Below are 10,817 nucleotides of genomic sequence, written 5' to 3'. Positions count from 1 at the left end.
TATTAAACTCTGTGTGTGTGTTTAAGTTTGGTGTTAGTGGAATGGAACAGCCACCACGAAGGAAGGAACTCAAGTACTGAACTTAGCAATCATGAAGTACTGTTTCTCCTTATCCTCAACTCTCCCTCTCTGCATTCTCCTCACTCTCTGTTTTCACAGGTATTTCTCAATTTCTCTTGCTACCATTTATTTGTTTGCGTGTTTCGATCATCTTTTCTGGTTAATTGCACAATTCAATCCAAAACACATGCTGTTGATCTTATGGTGGGTTGCTTTTTCAATTCTAAATATAGAAACTATCTCAGAACACTGTATGACAAAAGCTGGTTTGAATGCTTGTCATATTTTTATGGTAATCAGGGTCTTGGTCTCACTTTGTCTTTAGGGCTTTTACTACATGAAGTCAAGTCCTCAAGCATAAATGTTATTTTGACTTTGATTTATGGATTTTAAGAGGCAGAAACTCTGTATAGAGTGTGTTTGGTTCTTTAGTTTTTTACTGAGAATAATTGATTCCAGCATCTATCATGATTATCATCATATATATATATATATATATATATATATTGAAGTTTGAATTGCTATATTAAGTAAGGTGATGTCACAAGATCGAACCCCAGAAAGTCATTTGTTGGGAGGGACAGTCACCGTATCCCAAACAAGTTAACACGTGCAAGGACAAAAAAATGACAAACCCTTCAATTTGGAACTGTGTTTATTGAGTAACTTTATATCTAATAAGAGTGCTTCAATTCTGTCCAAACTGATAGATTAAATTGAAGAATTTAGTAACTGTACATTGATAGTCTAAACAAATTTTACATAGAATATCTTGCCTTCTTGGTCCTTTTTATTTCTTTTAAATTTTAACTTAATTATAATATGACAATATAGTCAAATACGATGGCGTATCGGTGTAAAACTTGTTTACACTGTCAATTTTATGGTTATTAAACTATAAATTGTATCTTTATTTGGTCCTGTTATTATTTGCATGACATTAGACAAATAAGTTGATTTATGTCTAAAAAATTGTCAGTCTGTGTTATTTCAGTGTGTCATCTAAAAATGTATCTGAGAGTGACCTACAACAAGCTACCATCCCACCAAGAGGTTGGAATTCCTACGATTCCTTTTGCTGGACAATTTCCGAAGAAGAATTCTTGCAGAATGCCGAAATAGTTTCTCAGCGTCTCCATGATCATGGATACGAGGTATAGGTTCTCTGAGGAACCTTATGTTAAACATGTGAGCACTGCTTTCATTTAGATATACTCATTGTAACTTCGCTTCAAACATTTGTAGTATGCTGTGGTGGATTATCTATGGTATAGAAGGAAAGTCAAGGGTGCTCATCATGATTCTCTTGGGTTTGATGTGATTGATGAATGGGGGAGGATGATTCCTGACCCTGGAAGGTGGCCTTCTTCCATAAAAGGGAAAGGGTTCAGCGCAGTAGCTGATCGAGTACATAGCATGGGTTTGAAGTTTGGTATTCATGTTATGAGAGGGATAAGCACACAAGCAGTCAATGCAAACACCCCTATCCTTGATACAACAACGGTATTGCTTTGTTTCTGCTATACTTGTTTATATTTATTTCTTGCTTTTTATTCAAGGTAGTTTAATTTAATGGATGCCCTATCTTGCACATTTGATCTAAATGAAACATTACAAGTAAGATATCAGGATATTATTTTACCTTAATCCAAAGCTTCTTATCGACCTTTGGTTTCCTCCTCTTTTGATTTCTTAGGGAGCTGCTTATCAAGAATCTGGTCGAGTGTGGCGTGCAAAAGACATAGCAATTCCGGAAAGGGCTTGTGGATGGATGTCTCATGGTTTCATGAGTGTAAATACGCAGTTTGGAGCTGGGAAAGCTTTTCTGAGGTCCCTTTATGAGCAGTATGCTGCATGGGGTGTTGATTTTGGTACTTCGACAACTATTTTATAGTCTGTTTAGTATATTCTATCACAACAGATTTATGTGATTGACAACAATCATGATGATTTTAAACAATATTGTATCAGTCAGCTTCACCAACTTTGGTTAAGTGAAGCATTTTGTACTTTCTTTTGCACATTATTTCTACTGTTTCACCAACAGTGTAGTTCTTCCTTCCTTTCGCATTAAACTTGAAAGATTTTCTACTTCCCTTGCAGTGAAGCATGACTGTGTATTTGGCGATGACTTGGATTTAAATGAAATAAGTTATGTATCTGAGGTATTCTGCAGTTCTGCCTCCCCTCCACCCTCTTGTTATTCTCAGCAAACTTAGGGGGCTAGTTCGCCCCATTGAAATTTGTTATATTATGGAAGATTCATCAGCAAACTTTCCGTATGACACATTATTCCAGGTTTTCAGGGAGCTAGGTCGCCCCATCGTATATTCTTTGTCTCCTGGAACGAGTGTGACACCAGCCATGGCCAAGGATATTAGTGGACTGGTCAATATGTACCGTATAACAGCGGATGACTGGGATAATTGGGGAGATGTGAAAACTCATTTTGATGTAACAAGGTGGTTAAATTGTTGTATTTTAGTTTAAAATACTCGTATTTTAGCACCTTGCAATTATGTTGCTCTCAATCTGTGATCTCTCACCATATCATATTAATTTAGTTCATTTCATTCTGGATCAGGGATTTTTCAACTGCTAATATGATAGGAGCTAAAGGTTTAATGGGGAACTCCTGGCCAGATTTGGACATGCTACCCTTTGGATGGCTAACTGATCCAGGTAATAAGGCTGTGCTGCAACTTTTGCTCGTACATGTATGAATATCATGAACCTTATGCTTTTAATCAGTTAGTGATACTGTGAAGGTTCTCAATTAGGGGTTTAAGGTTCAACAATCCTAACAGATAGTGACCAGCAATGTACCTATCGACCAAATCACTTCACTTATTCATTATTCATTTCTCTTTTTCTATCTTCTACCCATCTTTATTATTCTATATATTATTTCATGTGAAACAAAAACCCCTGGGATTGTGAATAATGATCTTGAGCTATACCATGATTCCATTCTATTAAAATGAGGACATTGCTGGTGCTGTGGTGCAGTAAAACTGTTTGCTCCTCGATGATGTTTACAATCTCATATCATAGAAATTCATAAAAGCTGTTTGAATTTGAACTTATGAGATATGACGCTGCATTTTCACCTCTTTTTTTGTGTAAAGGCTCAAATGAAGGTCCACATAGATACACTAATCTCAATCTACAAGAGCAGAGGACACAGGTACTCATAAAAGCATAACTGAGTTGCTTTTGCATATATTCATATGTTAAATGTGCTTATAATTATTATCAAAACACACTGAATGAATGTATTCGTATCCCTCAGATGACCCTGTGGTCTATGGCAAAGACTCCCCTTATGTATGGGGGGGATGTACGGAAGATTGACTCGACGACGTATGATCTTATCACAAATCCTACCCTTCTGGAGATTAATTCTTTTAGCTCGAATAATATGGAGGCACGTGATCTATATAACCTTTTTTTTGTGTTGAGAGGGGGGATAATAATGTTTGTCAAATTAATATCATATTTCTTTTGCTGCATTGACAGTTACCTTATATCAAAATCCTGAAGAGTGAAGATCAGGATCTTGGAAGGCAAATGAGAAGAAGCTACAGAGAGAAGGAAACATCATACAAATATTCATTAGGCCTCACTAGCTGTTCGGAGTCAAAGGCTAGTGGTTGGACCAGTGAAAGTTATAACGGATATCTTGAAAGAATCTGCTGGAAAAGGAGTTTCAAAAACAAGCATCTTGCCCCTTTCTGTGTTCAAAAGAGAGAACTTAACTTGACCTTGTAATCTTGCTTCATCTCTCTGTTCTAATTGCCTAACTTTAATTTGAGTATTTATGTTGTTTTTAATAACAGAAATTGTTATATTGATACTGATATAGCAAAAAGGAGAGTATGTATCACGAGGATCGTCAACGTGGACATCATTTAGTTGCAGCCAACCGGATAAAGTTTTGCTTGGATGCTTCTCCAAGACGAAAGCTTAGTTCTCTAGAGTTTAGGAGATGTACATTTTCTCCCTGCAGATTGGATTCAAATCAGGTATGTTATAATCAGCTAGCCAATGTGTAATTTTGGAGTTCTTCTCCGGGGAGGATATAATTCCAAACCATATGCCTGTCTGTCTACATGAAATGAACTTTAGATTTGCATTTTATTTAACATTTGTGTTCTATTGGAAGTTGATTTATGTAGTATTTTAACAGATGTGGGAGTTGAATCCTAATGGGACCCTGGTAAATAGTTATTCTGGCTTATGTGCAACTATGGAGTCTGTCAAAGGTGATTTAAATTTGTACCATTTTCTACAATGACATAATTCATGAAATTTGTTGAGTTTGTCTTGGTTTTTCCTCAAGTTTATTGTTAAAAATGCAAGCTGGTAATTTATGCAGCTACTATTACTTCTGGGGGTTTTCGCTCTTGGATCGCTACAGGAAGAGCAGGTTTGTTGCTCACAAAAGCTATAGACAACTCTAGGGAATTTTATTGTGTTTTCTGCAACTCCATTAAACAACAAAACTGAAATTGACTGATCATGGGCATTTAAGTACTTCAAAATATAAATTGTATAGTGGCAAACTACAAGTTACAAAATATTGGAAAATAAGAGAGAATGAGATGGGGTGCTGTTGTACATAAAGTTATAAATGACGTGACCTGGTGATAATGTAGTACATAAAGTTAGTATGAAATCAATATAGAAATACAAACTTCAAATATAAAAATAATAAACTGAGCATAGTTGGCTACACATATGCAAGTGTTAGAATTGATTTTCAGTTGACAAAATCAATTTTTGGGTGTTTAGATGTTTAATTGCATAATCGATTATAGCTCGAAAATCAATTATGTGATGAAGCTACAAAGAAATATTATATTTTCTAATTCCTAGTTTTTGTATATCTTAACTTTGTAGGAAAAGTCTATGTTGCTTTCTTCAATCTAAGTGAACAAAAGGCGGTGATGTCTGTGCAGACATCAGACCTGGCTAAGGTTCTTCCAGGCAAAGACTTCAGTTCTTGCAAGGGCAGTGAAATATGGAGTGGAAGTGACACAGTAATAATGCAGGGGACGTTATCAAAGGCAGTGGAAGTGCACGGAAGTGCACTATTTGTTTTAAATTGTGACTAGTTTGGCCCCAAAAAGAGGACGGAGTTGGTTCACTGGTACCACCTTTCGGACTTCATGGTATACTCCAGGGATTGACAAGTTCCTATCCCCCTACTAATAGTTTAACACGCTCTTTGTTGTTACTATGAGGTCCCGAAGCATAGGGAGATTTTACCCGTTGTTGTCAATTAGGGGGTTTGTGGACTTTTAATCCTCTCCACAGTGCTTTTGGGTTAATATGTTTCACGTGATGTCAATTTGAACTTGTCCGAGCCGTTCAATTACGGTCTTATGATGCAATTGCATTCTCTGATCCAATTGTTGTTTTTGTTTTTGTATTCATGATTTATCCAGTAGGTTAGGCTGGTTGGTTCTTTGCACCTAGTGTTGGTGTTGTTAGCTTAACCGCAAGGAGCGGGTGCCGAAGGCAAAGCTAGCGATTGAGTGAAGTCGGCTGGATCACATCATTTTCATGAAATAGATTGGATTAATGGATAAAAAAAACAATTTCATAAAATCAAATGTTACTATTCGATCTAATAAGAGCATTCTAGTAAAATTTATAAAAGTTTATATTTCAACTTTTATTACCTATTTATATTATTTAGGTAGAATAGTGCCTATTAAATTTTAGTCATAAAATGTCAGAAATTCAAGCAAAGGGTGAAATTCAAAAAACGGAAAGGGAAATCTATATGGGAAGATATTCACAAGGTTACATATTTTTCAAATAGATTGGATTAATCTTAGTTTGAATTAAGAAAAAAAACAATTTCATAAAATCAAATGTTGCTATTCATTTCAAAAACAGTGTTGCTATTCGATCTAATAAGAGCATTCTAGTAAAATCTGACATTTTATTGCCTGCTGTAAAAAAAAAAAGGTAGAATAGTGCCTCTTAAAGTTTTTAGTCATAAAATGTCAGAATTGGAAAAACAGATGGGGAAATCTATATGGGAAGAAATTCACAAAGAGTGGGAAGTAAACAAGATCATAATCATAAGAGAACTGCCCTATGAAGCACGCGCCGACACGCGGACGACACAAACACGATACCGACATACCATGACACGTGTCTAACACATTTTAGGCTATGTACAATAGTTTTTCCATTCAACACCCTCATTTTTCACTTTTTACACTCTACATCATCTTCTCTCTCTTCCACCTAATAATTCTGTAAGGTTCAAACTCATCATATCGTTTATCATGTTTTGAATGATAACAATTTCAAAGGTATAAATGAAATACTAAAAATTTCATATATTGTGTATTTCAGAAAATATCATGTCTTATCATCCATACCCGTTATGTGTACTATCCATGCAAAAATGCAAAATCTGCAAGACAGTTCAAACCCTGAAGAGTTGGCCAAAGTCAATTTTCTAGTCACAAGACAGTCTGAGGAAAGAAGACCATCTAAGGAAAGAAGACAGTCTAAAGCAAGAGGACCTTCTAAAGGATCAAATAAAGTTTATCAAACGGAGCAAGCTGCGAAGTCTACAGATTAAGTGTCATCTTCATATTTGGAAATATCTTAGACTACTTGGTGAAGAAGAGATCAAGGATCAAGCCAAACAGTACAAGCTAAAGCATGGAAGAAATTTCAGTGCATCATCTGAAGCCACTGTGAAATGAGGAGGAAGAAGAAAGAGTATAAAGCTTGAGCTAGATAGTTCAAGTCATAAGCATGGAAGCACTGCCATGGGATCATCATCGTCAACCGATCAAGCTAGTAGAAATGAAGCCAAAGACAAGTCTCGCCAAACAGTTCAAGTTAAAGCGTGAAAGGATTTTCACGGCCTCATCATTAAACTGTTCAGACATGGAGAAGGAAAGTCAAAGCTTAAGTCAGACAGTCAAAGCAAAGGCGCGAAAGATATTTCATGGCATCATCACAAACTGTCCGAAGAAAGAGCTAGACTGTTCAGACTACACTATGCAAAGTTTCATTCGTCTGATGACTACCGTCCGATGGGTACTGTCATCATCCTACCGTTCAGGACAACGAACCGGGAAAATTCAAATTGAAAATTCAAATTGAAAATATCTTCTGATAAAAAAGGACTTGTCAAATCAGCTTAGAGAAGAAGCAAAGAAGGTCACGTGATTTCTATCTCTACACTCTCCAATGCACGAATTACAATGTTGTCATAAAAGTACAAAAAGGAAGAGAGAGAAAGTACCACTTTGAGAAAAAAGTCAAGGAGAGCAGGTACAAGATATTTAATGCTCAAGAAAAGAGTTGTTGGAGCAACGGTTAGAAAATTGAAAGGCTCTCAATGTGCCAACACATCACTATCCACTAGAAGCCTTGAAGATATAAAAGGAAGACTTGAAGACTTGTAAAATAGAGAGAGTGCAGCACAATGTAGATGAAGAGAAGAAAAGAATGGAGAAATCACTTAGCATTCCATCCATCCTTCATTTCAAGTGATCTTCATCCTTTGAAGAAAAGTTAAGAGTCAAACACTTATTCTTCTCAACCATGTACTAGAGAACCAAACTTTGAATCCTCTTCAAGTACTTAGCACTCAAAGTATTGAGCTTAAGAGTCATATCTTAGAAAGAGAGCACAGATCCAAAAGAGTCAAATACTCTCTCAAGCCTCTCTAGATCTAGAACACAAAGTTGCCGAAGAGTCAAATCTGTCCAAAACACTTTGTAGTTCATTTGAGCCGAGCTGTCTACCCCACTCTTGTAAGAAGAGATCATGTTGAAGAAAAACATCTTGCAAAATATTGTTTTAGGAGAAGTCCTGATAATACTTGTAAGGAGGCGTCCTGATAATACGTTGGAGGAGATGTCCTTAGAATACATGGTGGGAGAAGTCCCTGAGAATACTTGTTGTGGGAGAAGTCCCTGAGAATACTTGTTGTGGGAGAAGTCCCTGAGAATACTTGTATTGGAGAAGTCCTTGAAACTTGCTAGTGAAAATCTTGGTGGTGGTCAAGTACTGGACGTAGCCCAATCGTTTAGGGTGAACCAGTATAAATCCCTGTGTGCTGATCGTTCTGTCTTACTTACTGTTTAACTTCCGCTGCACCGAACGGTTTACGAAAAGTCATAAAACGTTTTCTTAAAAGAACTAATATTCTTTTCATAAAACAAAGTTTTTAAAACGTAAATTTCAAGTACACAATTCAAACCCCCCTTTCTTGTGTTACTTATTTGCATCTCAAATTCAACACACATTCAACTTTTACTCACTAAAAATGGTTTTATTTAATAAAATTTTACACCCTACCCCACAACTTTTATTTCATATTCTTACTTTTTTTTTATGTTTTTGCTTTTGTGATTATATATTAATAACAATTATCGATTTAAATTAAATTAAAATAATTAAGAGTTAATTTTTTTTATGAAATTGAATTCTATAGTTGTTGGGATTTTGGAAGTTGAAACGGTAATTGGTAGAGTTTTGGGTGTTAAAAGGGTTATTGTTGGGATCCATTTCACTAAAAATATGTTTATAGCTACAAACAAGAGTTTATTGGAGGTTAAATAGAAAATCTAGAGGGGAAAAATGTCGTTTTTTTTCTGTGTCCAAATCAAATGAACCAAGTCTCTATTTATAGAAAAAAAATGATGATTTTTGGTGAAAAAAAATTAATTTACTACGAAATAATTGACCCCAAATAATTAGGATGAGATAAGAATCTGGAAATTAAAACAATCAATGAGATTTTGCCATGTGGGATGACTGAGACCAATTTACTGTTCATTCAACATGTTGAATGTTACACACCCTATTCAACTAGCTCATTGGAGCAATTAAGCTGTTGAATCAACAGGTATTCAACATGCCCATTGTGAGAGCATCTCCAATGCTAGTTCTTAGTTCTTAGCACTATTCATGTGAGCCCGTACTGCCACATGTGCTTAAGCAACTCTTTGCAAATTTTGCACCCAACATAAGTTCTTAGCACTATTCATCCGGTCCCACAATACCATTATAGTAATATTTTTATTTCCATATAATTTTAATTTAAATTTAAATTTAAATTTAAATGCTAATTTAATACTTAAATTATATGAATGAGAGAGAAAAAATTAATTTTTTATGCTAAGAACTCAAAAAGTAAAACTTCTTATATAAGAACCCAGTTCTTATTTTTAAGAACTAAGAACTCCACGTCATCTCCTTCAATGGTTAAAAACACAGTTCTTAGTTCTTAACTAAAAAATAAGAACTAAGAACCTTGCATTGGAGATGCTCTGAGTAGTCTTAGAAGTGTTCGGATAAAAATTACTTTTTTGGCTAGGACACGACGCAAACACGGCTGAGACACGACTTTGATATTAAGCCGACACACCTTTGTTACTGGACACATGGGTTCCGTTCTGTGTTTGTCGTGTTTTTAAGATGGAACAGAACGAGACAAAATGCTCCAGGAACGGGACACTTTGGTTCATTGGAAAAGGGTGGAACGAAAGGGAACAGAACATAACACTCTCTTAAAACTTTTGCAAGTTCAAAAATACCCCTAATTTATATTTGAAATTTTATGTATCTAAACAGTTTAAAATCACTTATAAAATTGAAAGTACTTATTATATTTGTAGACAAAGATAAATGAAAATCTATTTTTTCAAAAAAATAACTTAAAATAAAATCAATTATTTTTTTCAAAAGTAAAATCACTTTTTGTAAGCCATGATAAACGAGTCAATTAGAGTGCGTATAATTTAACTTATTTTGGAAAAATTACTTTTTAATAAAAAAATCACTTTTAAAATAAAAAAAATCACTTTTTGTGTTTGTTTCAGCTGAAGCTGAAAACAGATTATTTGAAACAGTTACTTAGCTTATCATGAAAACCTATGATGATAGATGAGAGGAGATAAAAAAGTGATTTTAATTAGAGTAGTCAAACACGAATCAACTTAATTAAAATAAAATCAATTATTTTTTCAAAAGTAAAATCAGTTTTTGTAATCAATGATAAACGAGCCAATATAGTGCGTTTAATTCAACTTATTTTGGAAAAATCACTTTTTGTGTTTGTTTTCGGTCTGAAGCTGAAAATAAATTATTTAAAACAATTACTTTAGCTTATAATGAAAATCTATGATGATAGATGAGGGGAGATAAAAAAAAGTGATTTTTAATTATAGTAGTCAAACACGAATCAACTTATGTTTTTCTCAAAATCTCTTAAAAAAATTATAGTTAAAAATCAATATTTTTTAATCTAAACAAACACACTTAAAATAGCTTAAATAGATAATTATGTTTCTGCTTTTTTTAATAGCATACTAAAACAACTTAAACAATATATAAGTGATTATTTTAAAGAAATAAGTATTTATTTCATGAAGTAAGCCATAACAAACGGTTTCTATACATAATGTTTAATTGAGTTCAATTTGTTTTTCTCAATCAAATATTAAACATGCAGGGTTATATATGTAATTAAAATCATGGTTCTGTTCTATTGACTTGGAAAGTTACCAAACACAACACATATAACATTATTGTCCTGTTCCATCATGTTCTGTCCCGTTCCGTTCTGTTCTGTTCTCTTCCGTTCCATCACCAAACGCTACCGTAGTGTTATTAATTTTAATTTTTATTATTATTTAAGCTTAATCATATTTTCTGCCTTAAAAAAATAATAAATTAAAAATAATAAAACCTTAACTAAACGCACGAAC

The 10,817-nt window shown here is 34.3% G+C and overlaps 1 protein-coding gene across 1 annotated transcript; it reads left to right on the top strand.

The window, feature by feature from the left end:
• Positions 1 to 5,474, top strand: LOC130724006 (uncharacterized). The gene is made up of 14 exons (XM_057575163.1): positions 1 to 159; positions 1,055 to 1,214; positions 1,306 to 1,563; positions 1,757 to 1,931; positions 2,164 to 2,225; positions 2,359 to 2,522; positions 2,645 to 2,742; positions 3,189 to 3,247; positions 3,353 to 3,487; positions 3,580 to 3,827; positions 3,926 to 4,085; positions 4,250 to 4,325; positions 4,439 to 4,489; positions 4,963 to 5,474. Exons 1-14 carry the CDS (start codon positions 92 to 94, stop codon positions 5,175 to 5,177), a joined length of 1,929 nt encoding a protein of 642 aa, XP_057431146.1. The 5' UTR covers positions 1 to 91; the 3' UTR covers positions 5,178 to 5,474.
• Positions 5,475 to 10,817: the final 5,343 nt, after the last annotated feature.

Source organism: Lotus japonicus, chromosome 6, assembly GCF_012489685.1.
Source record: "Lotus japonicus ecotype B-129 chromosome 6, LjGifu_v1.2".
Taxonomy (NCBI): domain Eukaryota; kingdom Viridiplantae; phylum Streptophyta; class Magnoliopsida; order Fabales; family Fabaceae; genus Lotus; species Lotus japonicus.
The sequence above is the reverse complement of the archived record's forward strand: the minus strand, read 5'-3'. Positions and strand labels throughout refer to the sequence as shown.